General features: G+C 43.1%; 2 protein-coding genes across 3 annotated transcripts in view; one reads left to right on the top strand and one right to left on the bottom strand.

The window, feature by feature from the left end:
* Positions 1–2,457, bottom strand: part of LOC118796138 (guanine nucleotide-binding protein subunit alpha-11) — a 35,310-nt gene extending 32,853 nt beyond the window's left edge. For both annotated transcript variants that reach the window (XM_036554976.1, XM_036554975.1), the window contains exon 1: positions 1,442–2,457. In XM_036554976.1, the coding sequence (XP_036410869.1) occupies positions 1,442–1,577 (136 nt within the window). In that variant the 5' untranslated portion in view covers positions 1,578–2,457. The remainder of the gene's footprint in view (positions 1–1,441) is intronic.
* A 5,561-nt stretch (positions 2,458–8,018) lies between these two features.
* On the top strand, positions 8,019–16,504 carry LOC118795344 (guanine nucleotide-binding protein subunit alpha-11-like). The gene is made up of 7 exons (XM_036553767.1): positions 8,019–8,888; positions 10,571–10,755; positions 11,146–11,300; positions 12,290–12,418; positions 14,267–14,396; positions 15,075–15,228; positions 15,903–16,504. The coding sequence occupies exons 1-7, from the start codon at positions 8,738–8,740 to the stop codon at positions 16,103–16,105; spliced, it is 1,107 nt and encodes a 368-aa protein (XP_036409660.1). The 5' UTR covers positions 8,019–8,737; the 3' UTR covers positions 16,106–16,504.
* Positions 16,505–20,867: the final 4,363 nt, after the last annotated feature.

Here is a 20,867-nt window from a genome sequence, read left to right on the forward strand (position 1 = left end):
AATTCTTACAAGCAGCAGAGGTGTGTACTTTAACAATATACCCTCTGGTTTCTGATCTTTTCATGCAGTGTTATTGGTCTATTTGCACTTGCTGGAGATGTTTCACTGTAATCTGCACAACACAAGTCAGTGGGTCCTGATGGGGTCAAGAGGGAATTTATCACCACGTGTTTCCACGACAGCAAATGAATCCCTTCATTGTGATGGGAAAGTAGCAATGTCTTCTTCCAGATCTTGAATCTACAACACTGTTGTCCCAAATTCACCATGTTCTTAGCAGCTCAACAAGTTAGATATAAGACTATATACACTGGTAAACTAGAAGTCTGTGTCGCCAAGTTTTTTTTCTTTTTGAAATGATTAGTCCTGGTACTACTTCGACTAATCTTGAATGTAGTATAGCCCAGTGTATGATAATGGCTTGGATGAGCCTTCGAACAACGTTATTGCTTTCCACGGTACAATAATAGACTACAAGTCTTAACCAAAGCACTTTTTCAAAGCAGTCTAATTTGCTTTTCCAGAGGTGCAGAAAACTTGGAAAATATGCATAAACTGAGCGCTGTCATTCTGCGGAACGTTGCAATGCACAAATAGCACTTACTTTAAAATGTTAAGTGCATTATAACAAAGCATAATCAAACACACAGACGTCATCTTTCCAACAAAGCGCTTATTAGTGGTGGTGAATTCTTACGGAAATTTGCACTGTTTACGTGCGGTTTGCACGTAAACTGCTACAACTTCACAGAGCGCGTTTGACAATGAACACTCAATCCCTGAAAGGTATCACTTAAACATGTACAAGAACAAATGGCACGCAACGAGTTTGTTGTTGGTCTATCAAACGCAATGAATTGAATGTTGCAAATGGATCGACGACTCAAACATATGGACAACGCTTCAAAAGAAAATGAACGCTTGCAATTAATTCAGCTATGTGGGTAAACTGCAATGAGACACAATGCGCAAGAAAATTATGATTTATTTAGCTACCTAGGTATTAGACTTTTTCTCACGCAACATGTCGATATGTGTGGCTAACTGACGAATGTTACACAAGATAAGATTCAATGCGATTTCCCCCTTACAGTAGCCAGCTATTTAGCAAGCATATTATATTGGTCATATCATTAGCTAACTAACCATAATCCATTCCCTACCCGCCCACAATATGAAACTATACCGTTTGCTTATTATTTGAGATCTACCTGAAAATACCAGTTATGGCCCTCCCTCTCGACTTTGCGGCCGGTTAGCCTAGATAGCTAGCTACATATCCATGCTCTCAAATCAGCTACGGCTACAATTTGAACGTTAGCTTGGGTAGCTAATCAATATCCTTGTGGCCTCCTCTTCATTATCTATCAAGCTAACTAGCTGGCCAAAAGCAAGCATTTAAAACATCAGAAAACGGTTAGCCATATGAATGGTACTGTACCGAGCAGGAGCAATTTCAGCTCTCTTCTCGCGTCTCGCTTGTCTCGGCGTAGCTGCTTATCGATCTCGGCGTTGATTCTTTTCGACTCCTTCGCCTCTTCACTTAGGCAGCAAGCCATCATGGACTCTAAAGTCATCCCCCCTGTTTCGGAAAGCCCGGTTTAAACGGGACTCGACCAGACCACCAACAATTGGCTTCGGTTTGTCGTTGGTATCCCGATCCCCCGTTTGGATATCGGGATATAGAAGGAGGTAGAACGTGAGGGGGCTGAAGGGAGTGGGGGGAGGGGGGCCTCGCTCTCAAGTAGTTCCCTCTAACCGAGAGGTATCCGACTTCCCCCGCGTAAGGATCGGGGAGGAAGAGGGGGGAAGTAGGGGTAGTCTTCCAGCGGAGGAGTAGTGGGAGGCCCAGCCGCCTGTCTTCGTTGTTCAGTCCGAATACCTTAGATCGCGATTTGCCGAATTCCAAGGTAACCGATCTATCCTCTTTAACCGTCTAGGTGACACTCCTCCGGTCTTGTGTGCCTACCAAAACGGGTCCAGGAGACAACGGGGCAAACTGGGCTGTCGCGACATCCGTACCGTTTCTGTGCAAGCCGCCCCCGGAACCAAGCCCAGAAATGCCTTAGCAACAAAGAGCGCCCGTAAAACTCGTGTCCATTTGCTCAGGAAAACACCACCACTCAATAAAAAACATATCATTAAATGATATCGTTACAGAAAAATATGCTTCTCTTCAGTTAGCTAGCTAGCTAAATATATAATTTGGTGATATGGATATTGACGTTAGGTAGCTAGCTAGCAGACAGATATCTAAGATTTAATAGCTAGCTAGCTAGCTAATTGTCAACATTTTGGGGAAGTGATTTCGGTATCCTGTAGCGGCTGGCTAGCTACAGATTTAGAAAAAAGATCTTTAAGGTGGACGGGGGGACCTTATCTTTCCGTCCGATTTCCCCCCTTTTATTTTTTTCTAATGATTGCGTCTCCGTCAGCCCCCGGTAAATGAGATTGAGCAGAAATAGGGGGATGTGATACACACTAACGTGATGCAGGCGATACTAGGCAACACAAATGACTGACAGAAAAAGAGTAAATTAGTATGGAGCTGGAACTGGGAACGGCTAATCGGAACGAGAGAGGCGGGACATATGGACTGTGTGTGGGCGTATTCTAACAAATATCATGTTTGGTCGAGAAACTATTTAGATCAAACTCTTGCAGGGGTGTGTCATTTTTTATTTTTTTTTACAGTGGAGGCAGACTGGGGGCGATGATGCGAATTACATCTGTCTGTAGTTAACGCTGGCTAAAGTCTTCGAAGCTACATAAGTATTTAAACATGACAAACTTTTATCGATTTATGTAAAATACCATCAGGCACAGATTTACTTAAAGCGTTTTTCGTATCGATAGTTGGCTATACCCGGCTATCTAACTGGCTAATTTGATTAGCTTTACCTGAGGCTGTATAATCAAATCTGACAGTTACTTAGTAGCAAGTTCGCTGGTGTACAGTTTATCTTTATCTGCTATTGGATTAGAATCTGGTTACAACGTATTAATCAACATTAAATTTGTGCTGTTACTAATACACGAAGGCGGCACTGGCTAGCAACAAATAGTTTGTGGACTATGAACATTGATGTTCCTAACCATGAATGGCAATACAAAATGGAGATGCGTTTGAGCAAAAACTCAGCGCGGAACGGAAAGCCTGCGTTGTGCCATTGCTCCGCTAGGAATATCTCAAAACTGACATTTTGCATGATGTCTTTTTTCAAGTATATATTTCTTCATCTTCTGACCCCTAATAAAACGCGACCATAATGGTGATTATTTATTTATTTATTTATGTTTTTTTTTTTTTGGGCAAATGAAGACACTGTCTGGTCCAAATGTATCAGAAAGTAATAGAGTACAGGGCCTCAACAAAATTATCTTCTGCGTGTGGGCGTAGGAGGTCTAATTGTAAACAACCGGGTACATTTCTTGCGATGTGTAGCCTAGCATTGAAGCGCTGCCTAGCTCAGAAAAGGATCACAACTAAAAATGAGTGGTTAAGGAGAGTGTTTTTAAATTTCTGTTTCATTTAAGACCCATAATTTACTATAGCAATTCCTAGACGCGATTAGTGGTTCAAGGTATTTAATACCCACAGAATCTGCACACAGCCTCCCACAACTGCATGAATTGAGGCCAGTCCGATATTCCATTTATTTCTCAACGTTTCGCCAGGAACGCATAAATGTGATTTACAGAGCACGTTTGGCACATTCTGTTCTGAACACATGTATTATTGAAAAAAATTAGTTTTCTACTATACTTCTGAATTCTCATACAAATGTTTCAAATCTAGTGTTTTATACCTATAAATATGCAAATAAAAATGAAACAAATCGAAAGCTGTCATTTTATTGCTTTTGTATGGTGTAAATGATGTGTCCCCAGATGTATGTTCTTGACCCACGACTTCCAGATGCGTCAGTCCCTCTATAATGTGTGACCTGTTTTTTCATCCTCTTTTTATTTGTATTACTAATCCCTAATGAGTCAGTTTAGTAAATGAACCAACACACACATCCGATCATGCTTTCTCATTTTGGCAATCAGGAGTCCTAGCAATCTTCCATAACTGTCATCCATTTCCTAAACAAAAGTCAACTTTTAAACAAATGTCACCAGACTTGGACAAAATGTACACAGGATAATGTAATGAGCCAATCACATAAAACCAAGGCCTAATTTAGGATTGTTTTGCCACAAGTTCTCATTTATTCCCACCCAAACTTGTGTTCTATGGGGTGGGGGGGATAAAGGGACTTCCCAATGCATATTTAAAACATTCTGAAAAGATTTTTATTGAAGTGGGTCTGTAAAACTATGGCTGGTTTGGTCATGGGTCATGCACACTATGTGCTTTTTTCCCATTTTCATAATGTTTCAAAACACAGCACAAGAGTTCATTTACACCCCCCCCCCCCCCCCCCCCCAATGATCAAAATACCTAAGTGTACATTCATTATGTGTCACATGCACTGTACTTAAAGAAATCCTGGAGCAGCTATTTGTCACCACTAACTGTACTGAACACAGCATTTAAAGCAGAGCAGCCTAGCATAAGGCTCTTGCTGGTCTCTGCTGGCGTCTTTTAGGACTGCAGGTTGTCTCTTCTGTCTCCTGCCATCCTCTTGAAAAACATGACAGGACTGGTAAATGAGTTGTTGTTTCTGACTACATTCACTATAAAAATCTATCAACATAAAAGTATAAAACTGTTTGACTTTATGTACTGTTTAAAAAAACGGTGGTGTGTCAGGAATGCATGCTGCTTGTGTATGCTAGGGTTACAATACATTCTTTTGTTTTTGTAAATGTTCATGTATCAAATGTCAGTCAACATACAGAGAGGTTATATACTGTTCACAGCAAGAGATTTTACATTTTAATCATGACTGCATTCTTGTCATGGGTGACTGGAACTGTACAGTAGATTTCACAAGAGCTCGAAATGGGGAGGAGCCCTGTGTGGAGTCTGCATGTGTGCTGGCTGATCTTATAACCCAGTTCAGTCTGATAGATGTTTGGACCAAGAATATGTCTGCTAGCTGGTACACATGGCAGGTGCCAGAGTCAGAACAGCGAGGCTTGATCGTTTATCCAATGCAGCATGACAACAGGACTGCTAAGTAATTTATTTTTCCAGGTAGTTTCTCTGATCATCACCTAATCACGGTCCATATGTCCCTTTGTCTAGGCCCCTGCTAGCAGGTTTACTGAAACTTTAATATAAAGCCTCTGAAAGATGCATCCCCCTGCTAGAAATTTGCAGTGTTTTCAGGGTAAGGAGTGGGGAAGGGGTAAGGAGTGACATATTTGAAAAACCTAGATAAGGGTCTTTTGCCAACATTTTGGAGCATTGGAGTCCACAAAGGTGATAGGGGGCTTTGAGTGCAACATTTGAAGGGTGGAGAAAAAGCTGAAAAGTTAGAATCAGATGGGTTTGCAATATTAGGGGCTACCTTTGCAACTTCAGTTCTTAGGAGGCTAGCTGCCTAGTCAAAATGAATTGTTTATCTCCGAAGTGGCGAAATGACTTCTAACATTGTGGAAAGGAGGATGGCCGTGGACTGTTATTTGCAGCTCTACAGAGGACTGATTAATGTTAATAAACTTGTTCTCACGCTGAGAAAAAAATAAACACATTTTATGGAAATCAATGTTAATATTTGTTTGTTTAGTTTGTTACTTTACTGGGGCTGCACCTATTGTATTGTGATCTCTGAACCTTGCAGTGTGGCCTGGTCTGTGATACAGGATGTTTGTTACGCTGTGTGCCAAGCTGACTGGGTGTGGAAAGCTGTTATGTTAGGCGTCAAATAGAGGGAGGATGCTGATCATTAACAGCTTGGTGCCACTCTCCCTTTAGCATCATTAGCAGTAGCGATCCCTGCTGCTGGTTTGGTGCAGAATACCCAGAGTAGGTTGATGGACTTCCTCCGGTCAGGCCACCATTGCTTTCGGGCCACGGTAATGTTGCTACTTTTGCGGGGGAAGCAGGGGGCATGGTAGGGTGGACCTGGGAAGCAGGGTGGCAGATTTCAAGCAGTACAAAGACTCTTGTACCCTCCTGATGTACCCTGGAGGCAACCAGCACATGCACTGCTGAAGAGAGCTGGCTGCACTGGGGCTCGTCTGCTAGTTATTTCTCATGAGCCCCAGTGGCCTCAATACTGCAGGTCTCACTGAATTATTGCAATCCTCCCAAGAGGAGGATAGTTTTGTATTAATAGTCTCCTAGACTTCTTAAATTTATGTTCATTTTTCTCCTAGTTTTACATTTTCCCTGTGATTTAAATATTTGATGCCTTATTGTGTTGAATTTTATGCATATGTTTTTTATCTAAAAGAGTCAGGTGTACTTTTTGTAGGGGCAGCAGTGTTGGGACAGCAATGTAGCATAGTGGTTAAGGAGCAGTACTCGTAACTGAAAGACTGAAAGGTTGCTGGTTCAATTCCCCAGGGGGTACTGCTGCTGTACCCTTGGGCAGGGTACTTAACCCACAATTTCCTGAGTAAATATCCAGCTGTATAAATGGATAACATTGTAAAAACTAATTGATGTAAGTTGCTCTGGATAAGGGTGTCTATGCTAATAATCTAATGTAATGGCTCGTACCAGAGGGCTTGGCTAGCTATTGTATTGATAGCTAAGTGTCACATTGGTGACTTTCAGTGGAGAATGGTTCATAGAACAATTGCAAAAATTATTGACTCCATTCCATTTCCATGCTCAATTCCATTTCAGTTCAATCAATTCATGAAATTATGAAATTGAATTCATTCATTGAAAAAATCTTCATAGAACATGGTGAGTAAATTTCAGTTTATGAACTCGATTCATTCCGTTCCGTTCATTCCCTGAATTTACTGAATTGAAATGGAAGTGACTCCAACTCTGATTGCTACCATTTTAGCCCAAATATTCAAAATAATATAAGATATGAGATGAGTGATTTTTAAATAAGGAGGAAGATATCTTCCACTTGTTTGGTGACTGCTCGTGATTACCGAGATACTGAACAAATGGCTGAAAAAGTTAAATATGCAATTTTATTTTACTTGTTTAAATTTTGTAAAGAAATACAAAAAAGATGAGAGGATCAGTGCATGTTCAGTGATTTCATTCTCGGAACTAAAGTGGCAATGCACCAAACAAACAAGGTATAAGGTATTGTCTGGCGACAACAAAAATTTCCAGATTGAAACTGTAGATATCCAGATCAACCGGCAGACAATTCAAACAAGAATTTATGTGTAAATGGGCTTCGCTACATTAACAATGAAGGAAACCTTGATCGTGACAAGTGCTTCAGGAAACAGTGAAATGAGTGAAATGTAATATAAAAGGCTGCAGCAATGTTTTAGTTGTTTTGTTTCTTGAAAATGCATATTTTTCTTTGTTTTGTAGTTCTGTTTTTTTTTTTCTTCTGCTGTCTTTCCCCCTTGCTCTCATTGCCTCTCTTTGCCCCCCCCCCCCCCCCCCTTCTCTCTCAGTATCTGTCACCTGTCTTACCTAACCGGCTGTACCTGTTGACCAAAATAGCTCATATGTTTAAAAACAGGTGATTAACTCTTTTTCTTTGTTGAGTTTACACCCGCACATGGACAATTAGAACGACCTGTAGACATATCGTTTTATATACTTCATTCGTCCGAGCACTTCTCACTAAGCCAAGAATTATACTAGGAGAATTGAAAGAGTTGGATTTACGTTAAACCAGAATGTATCATTGAAAACAGACTACGATTACGACCATACTACCCCGCTTTTTATGATCCTGAACAGTAACTTCCATTGTATTCGTAAACATAGTGACTCTGCAGATGCGGAAGTCTTATGTACTTTTATTACCCGTCTTATCATCCTATAAAACATTAGTATGTTTTTCGTAAGTACAAGACAATAAAGTAGTTATTTCTAGGTGAGCGCTGGGCCAGCCTGTGTACGAGCAACTAAAGCATTCACCCTTGGCGCATTCCTTTACAGGTAATGTTGGAGGAAGCGACGTATTTTCCGCTCACACCCAGCGCAGTGCACGCGCAACATGTAGGTCTGCGTGAGCAGCAGGTGGATAACTTACTTATCTGATATGAAGTATTTAAGTTGTATTTGAGGATCTGAGGTCAGCGGTCAACCCCGAACGAACTCGGTACAGAAGAAAATATTGTTTTGCTTGCCAGCCTACTTTCACTGAAGGTCGGTGAAGTTATTACCTGCGGGGAAATGGGCTCGATTTCTCTTTAAAAGTGTGCGGAATTGGGTAACTCATACGGGTGTGTCAGCTCTACAGAGCTAACCAACTTAGAATGCTGCTGGATAAAATGGATTGAACTTTAGTTTTGTCTTTAAAGTACCTTTCCCTGGCCCATATTTTGTATAACCCTTGGGAGGGTTTATTCGATTGCAATCGGGGTTTTGAATGTGTGTAAAAGCAGTTCTCTTGGGAGGGTGAAAGTTCGACCGCGTCTCTTTTGTTTCCATGGATAAAGACGAATGTGGAACTGTCACAAGGAATTTACACTTTCAAACAATCGTCTGAATTCTTTGTGGAACTTTGTGCCTATGGATGACAGCGTTGAGGGTGGAAGATAGGAACGGAATCTACGAGGTCATAGTCTGAAAACCCGGAGCAAGGGAGGTCGAGGCTTGATTCCTGGCGTCCGTAATCGATACACGTAAATATCTGTATAGTTTTACGTCGTTTTTGGTTTCGCTGAGATTTGGCTTTCGGCAATGGGGGACTGCTTCACGTGGTGCTACCGAACCTGTACGTGCTGTCTGTCTGAGGAAGAGAGAAAGGCCATCGAAGTGGACAAGCAGATTCAGGTCATTCTCAATGATCTGAAAAGACGAGAACGGAGCGAAATCAAAGTGCTTCTACTCGGTGAGTCGCATACACAATGTTTGGCTTGAGAGGAAATGGGTATTAACTGTTACAGGTAGTGAGATTTAGTAATACAAATGAACACATTAAGTGTGTTTTCACTGCCTACACACTTGAGTCCCCCCCCACCCCCAACTTCTTGTACGAATCAGTTATTTGATTATTAGGTTTAAGATGAGCAAATTTAGCCGTTTACGCATTTTCGTCGCGCAAGTGATGAAACCATTAACCTGACCTCAAGCTGTCCAGTGAATCATGAAGTGAAGACAAACAGCTTGAGAGGTTTTCTTGACCCAGCAACCGCACTGACAAACACTGGGTATTGGCCTACTGCTAATAACCTGCTAAACCCAAAACCATGCAGGATAAATTGTAATGATGCTTGGGTAAGAAGCCAGTCTCATTCACCAAGGGGACAGTACACTAGCGTCAGGCGAGCCTTACCCGTCTATATACAGGCAGGACGAAAATCCTCGCTAGCCTCACAAGTTATACTAAGTCTTATCACGATTTCATTCATTTGTATCAAAAGACAGCTCTTGCTGCCATTTATATGTTGGGGGAGGTTGTTTTTTAGAATTTGTCAAAAAAAATCGTGTTGTAGGGTATAAGATTGTCAGTCTTATGTTGTCATACAGTGGCAATCATGAACAGGTGGTTAGAATTGTACGGCATATCAAAGTAGCATAATACTTGTTTTGATTTATGGTGAGTGTTACCAATAATTGCCACAAGGGGGCACAGACAAACAACAATTCTGTCGATTCAAAAACATTTTTTTTTGTCTGCACCACATCGGGTGGTGGGGATAGAGGGTGTTCAACAGTCATCTTACCTCTGGCACTTCCTGTTAACGATTTTACCACCTTATTATCCTGTTAGGTCAGCACTGTAGGAAAACAGATGTTTGTCTGCCTAGAAGGAGAAATGAGGAACTTTCTGATCTCCTTATCAATGGGTTTGCTGGTTGCATAGAAGCCACATTTCAGGAATAGAGGTCTTATCACCTCTCACTGCTCTCTCCACAGCCGTGGTGCCTTGGGAATTAAATGTTTTAGCAGTTTATTCAGCCAAGAATTTTGTCACTGCAGAAAATGCAACAGCCATGTCTTCAGAAAGAACTCCTTCCATAACTGTCTTGGACAGAATTTGAAATGTGGTCCTCAGATTTGTTTAATTCTTTTCAAAAATTCATGTTGTGTTAGTTATAGAGTTCTTCCATCATAGCTCTTAAATGTTTTTTTTGTTTGGTTCATACTTTCCCTCAGTTCATTGTCTCTACTCTTATTCCAGTGAAGAGGAAAGTTGTTCTTAAAAAAAGCGACAAAATGCGTTTACTTTGTTATAGCACAAAGCTGAAGTGTAGAATAGATCTTTAAACCCAGCAACAGATCATGAGGATAAAGCCTTACACTGTTACATGCACTCAGCTTCAGACTGGCCATCTTCTGGCTGCAGCATCTTTATGAGCATGTGTGGGGCACTTCATCAAAAAGTCTGTTCAATTCGGTTGATTGACAGTTGTCACAGCCCAGTGCTTTAAGGCAGTTTTGACAGTGTAACTGGCAGGCCTACACATCTGTAGTAATTTCATATGTAGCGTCCAGGCTACCACAGAACATATGAATGCCCAGAGTGAGGTGTGACTGTGGGCCATATGATGTTGTCCCCTCCTTCACCAGGCACGGGTGAAAGTGGGAAGACCACCTTCATCAAGCAAATGCGCATTATTCATGGGAAGGGTTATGATGAGAAGGAGCGGCGGGCATTTGCTAGACTCGTCTTCCATAACATCTTCACTGCCATCAAGTCCCTGACCGTTGCCATGACCACCCTCAAGATTCCGTACGCCCGTCCGGAAAACCAGGTGAGAGTGGCCGACCACACGTAGTCCTGCTCCTGACTGACCGCTTAACTGGCTGTCCATTTAAGCGACCGCACACATCATCTTTGCAACCTCAACCGTTGGGGAGAAGACCGGTCACTGCTAAAAGTAGCCAGATCACACTCATCTTACACCATTTGCAAGCACATGGAACCAATTTATTTTCTCTGACATTTTTAATTTGTGTGAGTACAGAATTATATGACTACTGTTTTAACACATTTTTCTTACAATCGACATTAAAGTAGGCACTGTGTCACCTCTGTGAGCAGGGCTGGTTTTCTTTCTGCGAGTGGAGTTGGTGTTCTCTTTGTGAGGGGTGCTGACGTTGTGATGTCTCTGAGGCCCTGAGATCCACTCTGTTGCTTGCAGTTGTATGCTCAGTGGGTTCAGGACGTCGACCCCTGGCAGGTGAACGAGCTGGAGCCGCGTTATGTGGACGCCATTCGTCACCTCTGGGCCGATGGGGGAGTCAGAGTGTGCTACGGCCGGCGTCGGGAGTTCCAGCTACTGGACTCTACTGAATAGTGAGTTTCAGGGGCCTTGTCAGGGCAGGCTGAACCCACATACTGATTTAACCTTTTAATATGCTTTTCACTATCTTTGTACCCATTACCTGTACAGCCAGAAGCAAGGGTAACCAAATATTTTTGGACTTTCAGTGTTCCAGATACAATTGCTCAGTATTGATAATCTGCCACAAATAAGATACCTGGATTGGCTTATGCAGTGGCCAGTAGAGGGACCTGTATCATGTCAAACGCATGTACTGTGTGCAGATTCTACCCAAGCTAAATCAAGCCCAGGGAACAGGATGTTCTAGACTCGGTGTTGCTGGTTTGCTAGCGCACTACATATGGTGAGCCACCAGCTGGAATTTTTTTTATTTTACCACTATTTACATGTTAATGAATTCATTAATGTCAAACATGGATGAACACTTCTCATTGTGGTCTGATTCCTTCATGGCTGTTGTTACAAGAGAAATAAAGTATTTATAAGATGTAGACATGAAGTGATGTCAGTAGTACAATTTCTTTATGTTTAACTTATTCCTATGCTGCCATGGATTTGAAGTGACTCACCAAGTTTGTAAACAGATTGCCTGCTGTTTTTGTCTCCAGCAGGTGGCACTGTTTGACTGCTTGGGGGTTCTCCACTTCTCCACCTTCAACTCCTGTTATGTTTTATTCTCCCGTTTTATTGGTCTGAACACTTCAGGTGTCTTTAAAGTCGGAACGAAAATAGGAGGAAATTGATCCAATAAGCTGACGGAGGACAAATTCAATACTTACGTCAGGTTCTGTCCATTTTCATGGACAGGCAAAGGCATTCACAAATGCCATTGTGCGGTGTAATGTAACACCTGAGGGTACACTTCACACCACGAGACATTCCTTTTTATTGCAGTTTAATAACACCCTTTCATGTTCACAGTGCAGGAGCCACTGAACGCAGCTGTGACAGTTATTAGCCCCAAAAAAAAAAACAGCTCTCTTCCTTTCTCCCTCTCCAGCTACATGACTAATTTGGACCGCATCGCTGCCCCAAACTACATCCCCACTCACCAGGATGTGCTGCGGGTTCGAGTTCCCACCTCAGGCATCAATGACTACTCCTTTGAAGTGGAGAAAGTCCTCCTCAGGTAGAGAGAACTCATTGGCATTTGCTTAAATTTTGCATTAAGAATTTTAAAAGATTTTTTTCACTGTACCTGTGAATTCCCAAAGTGCTATCTTGGAAAAGAAAGATAAACAAATACATAAATAATACTCTCACTTTCACTCCCCCTATCACTTTCCAAAAGTGAAGAGAGTTATACTTCATCCAAAGCAGTATACAAGGATAATATAATGTATTGTATATATGTATTAATATTATATTACTAATATGTGATGTACTAATGTGTGGGCATGGTATACACCATGTATAAGCATTGGAGGCAAAAGCCTGGTGGCAGTGTACTTTTTTGCAGTGTCAAAATACTTGGTATTGTGGGTGGTAAAAGCTTGGTGGTACAAGCTCAGTGGCAGGATTTTTGCAGTAGTAGTTTAAGGGTGTGTGCAACATGCATTGTGACCTTGATAGCAGGGTCAAAAAAATAAGCACACACAGTTGCACACACATATTTACCAGAGTTGGGGTCAAATCCGTTTCACTTCAGTCCATGTAGGGAATTACTTGAAATGAAATTAATAACTTGAAAATTGCATATTATTTTCTATGAAGAGTCATTTCCTGAATTGACATAATTAACCCAACTCTGCTATTCATACGGAACAACTGCAGCAGCAGTAAATTTGCCACACGCTGAAGACCAGTGTGAACACAAGACATACTTGCTCATTGCCCGTGTCGTTGTTTCATTTATCACTGTTAGTCATGCAAAAGTGGCAAACATGACATCCTCACAGTGTTGTGTCTTGATACCTTTCAGGCCGTAGTATGTAGGGGAGAGAGTGGTTGGGAAGTGCCGTGTGCAACATTTGGCTTCTGCGCCTGTGAGTTTGCAAATGCAAACTGTGAAAATCAGGCTTGATGTCTGACAGCAGGAGAGAGGAGAGCAGTCGCATGCATGGAAGTGAAGTGGCCGGGCTTGTGTGACAGGCAGACTCCATTCATTTTATCTCCGGCTTTGCCACACTGAGAGAGCTCTCCAAAAAAGGGGAATTCTTTGTTAATGCATTTTTTCCCCTCTCCCTCTCTCTCTCTCTCTCATGCTCTTTTGTTTCGTGTGGGGGGCCTAAATGTCTGTCACTGACAAATTGAATGAGATGCTCCCTCAGATCAATTGCAGTGCGTTCCTTTCACCGCTAGATGGTGAAACGCGACCAAGAAGGGGACCCGCTAAAGTGGTTGTAGCCCCTGAGCTGTCCTGCTGAAATAATCTCCCTGCAGGTGACCTGGGCCCCTGGGTGTTGCTCACACTGACAGCACTGCTTTGATCTCCTGCTGTGACTCACCTTCGCCAGGTGCTTTTACACCTGTTATCAGGAGTGAGGCATCTGCATGACAGAGCCGTTCAAGTCAGTTCAAAGGCATTCCCCTCTTCCTGACTTAATGTAGGCTCAATTACCTTTTTTTTTACAATTCAAATGACTGATTATTATTTGTCATCCCACACCAAAGGGCAAATCTTGGAGAAATCATCACATTATCCTTTCCAGTCCATCAAAGGTGTTTTACACGCCATCTCTACTTATGCCACAAGCCATACACAGCTTGGTTTGTTTTCTGTTTGCATCAGTTGCCAATTTCTACCATAACAGATAAAAATATACTTAGTTCTCAGAGAAAAAAATCCGCTGACCGGAGCCAGGCTCAATCTGGTATGGTCACACAGTGTCTTTGGTTTGCGTTCCAGCACTGTCAGATCAGCTGTAATTGGTTTAGGAGCTGCATTACATTACTTTTTCAGCAGCAGAAATTGATTTGGGATGTAGATGCATCTCAGGCCACAATCGTAGCATATCCCCCCCCTTTGTCTCTATAGGATAGTGGATGTGGGGGGTCAGAGGTCAGAGCGACGGAAGTGGATCCACTGCTTCGAGTACGTGACGTCGCTCATCTTCCTGGCCTCCCTCAGCGAGTACGACCAGGTCCTGGAGGAGAATGAGTCTGCGGTGAGCATCTGTCCCCCTGTCCCTGCGTGTGTGTCCCTGTGTGTGTGTTTATCTGTGTTTATACTTTACACCCTTTCTCTTTTTGCACCTGTGTCTCTTGTATCTACCTGTACCGTGGATAAAAAATGTATTGCTAATTTTCCTTGCTAATTAGGGTTGGCATGACAACGGTGTTCCTAAAGCGCAGTAATTCTTCCCCTGTCCCTCCCTGCCTTTCCCATCTGCCTCTCTCTCAACACTGTGCAGGACCCAAAATATTTGCCTTTTTTTTTTTCCTCTCTCACCATGAAAATTAGCTTTGCTGACGTTAGTGACAAGATAAAATGTATCTGTTGGCTGGTCAGCCAGAATTATTTAATTGTCTCGCTAGCGGAAGGATAATGATGAATGTGCCTTAAATGTTAAAATTAAAATTAGCAGGTGGGTCATCTTGAGTTGCAGTTCTCAGCAGCGAACCCTCGGAAGAGAGGGATGAGCTGATGTGTGTGAGAATGGCTGCAAGGTTGTTGAAAGTAAAGGTCAGCGAACTGAAGCGGGCTGAAGTAAGTGGAAGCGCGAGTGTCGGAGAGCACTGCGCAGCGGGAACGGCGGCGGAGAGCACCCCCCCACTGCGTGGGTGCGCTAAGCCGTTTATCTGCCCGCACCACGTCTCTGTCTCATTAACCTCTGTCCCCCCAGAACCGCATGGAGGAGAGCAAGGCGCTCTTCTACACCACCATCCACTCGCCGTGGTTTTCCCGCGCCTCCGTCATACTCTTCCTCAACAAGACGGACATCCTGGCCGACAAGATCCACACCTCCGATCTGCAGGCGTACTACCCGGCGTTCACAGGTGCGCCCCCCCCCACCCAGCGCTGAGCTGCCTCTGCACTCCCTGGCTCTACACCCTCATGCGGTCTGTATGCCCCCCCCCGTACACTCTCACCCTCCACTTACCATGCAGTTCCCACAGCAGCTCAGAGTCCAAACCAGCTGCCCACTCAGAGTTCACTGGGCACTTATGTGGGCTGCCTCTTATTATTATTATTTTCTTTTTGCCTGGCATGTGCATAAATCGGGCACTTTGGAAAGAAGAAATGGGTTTGGATAATGGATTACAAAGTTGGTTTGAACCAGGCCTGGAGCTGGCAGCAACCTCACTGCTGTGGCACTGCTGTCCACTGAATCAATAACCCTCCCCAAGTGGATCGCTCTCTCTCTCTCTCTGCACAGTTTCAGCCATGCTCATCACCCCAGTGTGCAGATCATGGTCTCTCCTTTCTCAGCGCACCTGAGGCTGCAGGCTACAGAGCAAGAATCATAGGCAATGTCTCTTGCCTATTGTACTCGCCCCCCCCCCTTCCTCTTCCTCCTCTTTCCTTCCTCTCCCCAGTTCTCTGTCCACTAGAGAACCTCCCTATAATCCTTCTGCAACAATATCTGTCTGTATTCTAGAAGCTCAATTCATTCAACCATCCACGCCGTGCCTGACCCCTTGTTCTGTCCACCCCTCGTTCTGTCCCCCAGGTGGTAAAGGTGATGCTGATGCGGCCATGCAGTTCATCCAGACGATGTACCTGCAGCAGACAGTGAGCAGAGAGGAGAAGAAGAGTAAACCCGTGTACCCGCACTTCACCTGTGCCACAGACACGCAGAACATCCGCAAGGTGTTCAACGACGTCAAGAACACCGTCCTCATCAACTCCCTGGAGCAATACAACCTCTACTGACCTCTGGCCTCTTGGCCATACCACTGTGCACCCATGGTGGTAGCTATCTCCCTAGGTCAGGGCTGTGAATGCAACAGAATGCTGCTATTCCTCTTTCTTCTGATCGGAGATCAGCCAGCGTGGTCTTGGAATGTAGGGAGGAATGCTCTGTGCTCAGTTCAAAGTGACCAGGGCTTAGCTATCATGAGCTGAGTTACCATGGGTTGCGCTACCATGGCAAACCAGGACATGCTACTCATCCACATATATGCTACTCACACACACACACCCCCCTCCACCACAGAGCGGAGGTTTCACTTCATCATGAGGCTACCTGCGGTTCCTCTTAGTGCGGAAGGCCTGACCTCTGCCTCAGCGGTGACATTTCCAGCCTGAGCCAATGAAAACGTCAACTCCGCCCCCCCCCCCCCCCCCCCCCCCACTAATAACAACGGGCTCTGCTGTAAAAACACTTCACAGCTCTCGGGGTCTTCCGAACGTGTCATTATAGCCGTCTTCCCATCCTCTCCGGAGCCAGCTATGTGCGTCAGACATCAGGACTATTACCGATTCCCTGCTGTATGGTCTCCATGGACACTCTGTGACTGACAGCTGTGATCAGGACTCAAGGATGCTTGAATGGAAAGTCTGGTCTCCCCCAATTGACTACTGTAATAACGCTTTCTCAGGAGAGGGCAATGCTTCTGTCCCAGGGAGTGCATTTCCAATCCTACAGGTTTAGACTTGCCTTTTATAACAGCTTATGCCTAGTACAGGTGACAGGAATGGAGACTTCATGAACGCTGTAATAGGTGGATGTACCATGGGTTTTCATTGCTGGCTCCCTATGAGCCAATCACAAGACTTTCCACAGCAAAGCAAGATAATTGGTACAAATTAGTGCGGTATTTATTGCACCGCCTGTTTACGGGTTCAGGACTTTGTTCTTCCTCCCCTGTCTCTTTTGGACTTTGTTTTACTTTTGTCTAAATAACCAGTATCAGTATCTATACTTCGGAGGCCTGGATGTAAACACTGCTGGTTACAGTAGCTCATAAGAAGGAGTTCTGGCCTCTCCCTAGCTGCCTCCTCTGTATGCTGCATAGATAGACAAGCCTGCTTTTCTCTCCTGGAACAAATCGGTAAACCACCAAGTGCAGTGTCTCACAGACGCAGGTGCCCAGGTCAGACGGTCAGCTAAGACTCCTGGCTTTGCGAGGGGGGTATTTACATTTTTAAAGCGAGGGCCGCTAATTAGGCTAATTAAGCTCTCTGCTGTGCTCCAATAGTGTTCAAGCTGAAATTCCATTTAGAGATGTAATTAAATTCCTAGGATCCAATTAAGGATGTAATTAGGTGGCTGTGAGCCGAGTTGAAAGGAAGGCAATGCTGCTAAACCATGCATGCAGATCCTGAGCAAAGATCGAGAACTCTGAGCTCGAAAGACACTGGAATAATGGAAATTGTTCATTTGGAAATGGTAATGTGACCCTCTCTTGTTAATCAGTAGAGTTCAAGGGCTTTTGTGATTTGGAGTAAGTGCAGTAAGTGGCGTGGTGTGATGCACGGTACCGGAGATGCTGTCATCTGTGGATCTCAGGGGTTCGTCTGACTAATGGGTCCTCAGATATGCCCCAGTGCATCATGGGAGCAGGTTCTGCCACACCTGGGATGCAATGGCCTAATACCGTACAGCTGAGCCATCAAACCGAGCAACAATCTCTCATAACTGCAATGCCTCATCATAATACTTCATCTATACCCAGCAATATTCCACATCCTTTATATAGTGCGGAACAGAAAAGGTTGATACCTGCTGTTTTTTTGCTCTTCTGTCCTTTTTTTTTGGCAGTGATGTTGATGTACAGGTGACATCAAGATATGTTTGCCAGACAGAGGAGTGTACACAGTTATCCTTTTGTTATGTAAATTAAATGATGTCTGCAGTGTGAGAGTGCATGAAAGTGCAGTGGAATTTAAGCCATCCCTGATGCAAAACAGATGAAAGATCAAAGTGTTCGTGACTTCATCAACTGTTGCCCACACTTCATAATGACCGTTTTCCAACAGATATCACAGTAGGTATTATGGGTAAAGCGAAGCGTATGTGGACTCAAGCTTTGGTGGATTTTATTCATTGGCAACTTACATATTTCAAATATTACCCATGCGCAGAGCCTTTGAGTTCCCTGAAGCAATTAAGATTAAAAAGCTTTCTCTGGGTAAGATCAGCAGTTGGAATTTGGATGTGTATTTATGTGCGAGTCAGGTTCACTAACCCCCACACTGCACATTTTCCCTTTCCATCATGACAGGGAGATCTGAGCAGAACTGCCTGTTTCAAACTGATGACAAAATTTGGTTAGTTTCAACAAAGTGTCCACAACATGCTGTTTTCAGCAAGGCTGTTTAGCCAAATCTACTGTGCCTACAGTGTGAAACTGGTGTGTACTAGTAACTGGCCATTTTTTCTGGTTTGTACAAAATATCAAGTTTCAGGAAATGGCTTGAGAAAAACAATACAGACTACTATGTTGAGGAGTGGTATCATGGTTAGTGTATAGGGGCATAATACCTTTAAAAAATATCCTGTTACTGAAGTTGTTACAAGTGTGTCTGTCTGTGTGTGTGTGTGTGTGTGTGTGTGTGTGTGTGTGTGTGTGTGTGTGTGTGTGTGTGTGTGTGTGTGTGTGTGTGTGTGTGTGTGTGTGCGTGCGTGTCCGCACGCATGCATGCTTTTGTGGCTATTACAGACCAGTGTTCGTTAATTATAATTTTGGAGAGGTGGTTACAGTGTGGACCCTAAGGCCACTGGAAAGTACCAGTACCGTAGGAGTTCTAGATCGGAGAGCACACCACACATAAACATACATATCCATAATGCTTAAACTACAAGGGATTGACCTGTTGCTTTCCATTTATAATTTCTAGTTGTGTTTTTCTATGCTACCAGTAAGGTAATGTACCCATGACAGTTCACATAAATACTGCGTCTTTAAAAAATAGTTTAAGACCTTTAAGAGTTTATGGTGAGCTCTCCCATCTAGTTTCTAATTTAGGACCTGAAGTTCTCATGAACATGGACACATTTTTAGACTTGTTTTTATTTGTGTGATTTTTTTTTTTTAACTCTTCATGCAACCTACCTGTTAAAATATTAACAAGATATCATTAAGCTATCACTTTCACATTCCATGGATATATTTCACTTATTAAAGATGGACATAAGCAGGGAATGTGTACCTCCAGGAGGACAGATTGTTACTGTTATTTATTTCTTTGGTGGGAGCCCTAGGACTAGGTGATTGATTGCCTCTGAGGCTCAGCAAAGCCATGTCTGTAATACAATCAGAACACAATTTGATTATAAACAAATATTCTGAATGAAATTAAGGCCGTTATTTGGCTCAGCCGTGATTACGTGGATATTAGTTGATCTAGAATGGGCAGAGAACGAGGGAAGGCCTGTTCAACACATTGTTAAAGGCTTTAGCATCTTGAGAAAAATGGTGAAAACTGTTTAAATGTTTAAAGGTGAAATTGTGTACTTGGGGTATGTTTGGAACTGTTAGACTGGTTGTGTTAAAATGTTGAAAGTCTGACAGTTAATCAAAACAATAAAGTAAATTTATGCATTTTGAAAATGATCATTTTAGCAAACTTTCAGTTCATTTGTAATTTATTCGCACCAGGTGCACTAACGCACACACGTTTTCAATAAGGATCGCTTTATTAACAGACCATGAACTGATTGAACTCCAGTTTGTCAGTAGCCTGTTTTGCCATAGGCGTACCAGAATGCTGTGCTCTTTCTTGTCTGGTTATATGGAGCTTTGGAGCTTTCACCAGTCAACAACTGTAGAAACGGATCAGAATGAAAGAGTTTCTTCTGTCTATGGAATGTCCTTTTGGAAATGAGTGAAATGATCTTCAAATGATCCAGACTGCACTTCTGTTCAAATGAAACAGGCAAACAAAATAGATGTGAAAGTGCCCTCGGTTGCCCACACTGATTGTTCAGCACATATAAGTATTTATCGCTTGTTTGATAACAGTTCAACAGCCCTTAAACTTGAGGAAGAATTGTTTATATAGTGTCTTACATCACTTTGAGGGACCTCTACATGCTTTTTGAGTGAGGTGGGGTGGTGGATGACTCACATCAGCCACCACCACTGTGTAGCCCCCGCCTGGGTGATGCACGGCAGGCCTTTTGCACCAGAACACTCACCACGCATCACCTGAGAAAAAGAAGAGATTCAGCCAATTAAACTGGAGGATTAGATAGCCAGATTGGGATTGGCTAGGACACCAGGGAACCTCCGTTAAGATAAGTGCCATGGAATCTTTAATGACCACAGTGAGTCATTCCTCCTTTACGTACCTTGTATGCCTGTTTGAATTCCCATCATTTAGACACATTGCTGTTTCCAGAAACCATATTGCCTTGACTTGTGTGCATACATTCTGTGTATATCTGTCTACTGTAATAGAAACTACACATCAAAGAACAAGAAATAAAATTTTAATGGCAGAAACAGGCAAGAACCCAGCTAGGCAAGTCATTATACCAAAAGTCTAGACTTCAGAGTGTGTCCGGCACTAAGGAATCTGCTTCCATTGCAATCGTGGTAAGGATTAAGAGTTAATAGTCTGTATTACCATTTAATAGTCTGTGTGGGGAACTAATTCCTACCTATGCCCTCTTGTTCTTCCAAAAACAACCCCCTTTTAAAGCTTCAGTGCATCTATATCCAGCCAGACTTCATTCAGCTATTGAATC

The sequence above is a fragment of the Megalops cyprinoides genome, chromosome 20 (assembly GCF_013368585.1).
Source record: "Megalops cyprinoides isolate fMegCyp1 chromosome 20, fMegCyp1.pri, whole genome shotgun sequence".
Lineage (NCBI taxonomy): Eukaryota > Metazoa > Chordata > Actinopteri > Elopiformes > Megalopidae > Megalops > Megalops cyprinoides.

Bases quoted from the DNA above. Each gene is read 5' to 3' on its own strand.
- LOC118795344 (XM_036553767.1), top strand. From the start codon at position 8,738: ATGGGGGACTGCTTCACGTGGTGCTACCGAACCTGTACGTGCTGTCTG. The intron at 11,301-12,289 runs GTGAGTTTCAGG...CTCCCTCTCCAG, and splicing joins CTACTGGACTCTACTGAATA to CTACATGACTAATTTGGACC. The intron at 15,229-15,902 runs GTGCGCCCCCCC...TCTGTCCCCCAG, and splicing joins GTACTACCCGGCGTTCACAG to GTGGTAAAGGTGATGCTGAT.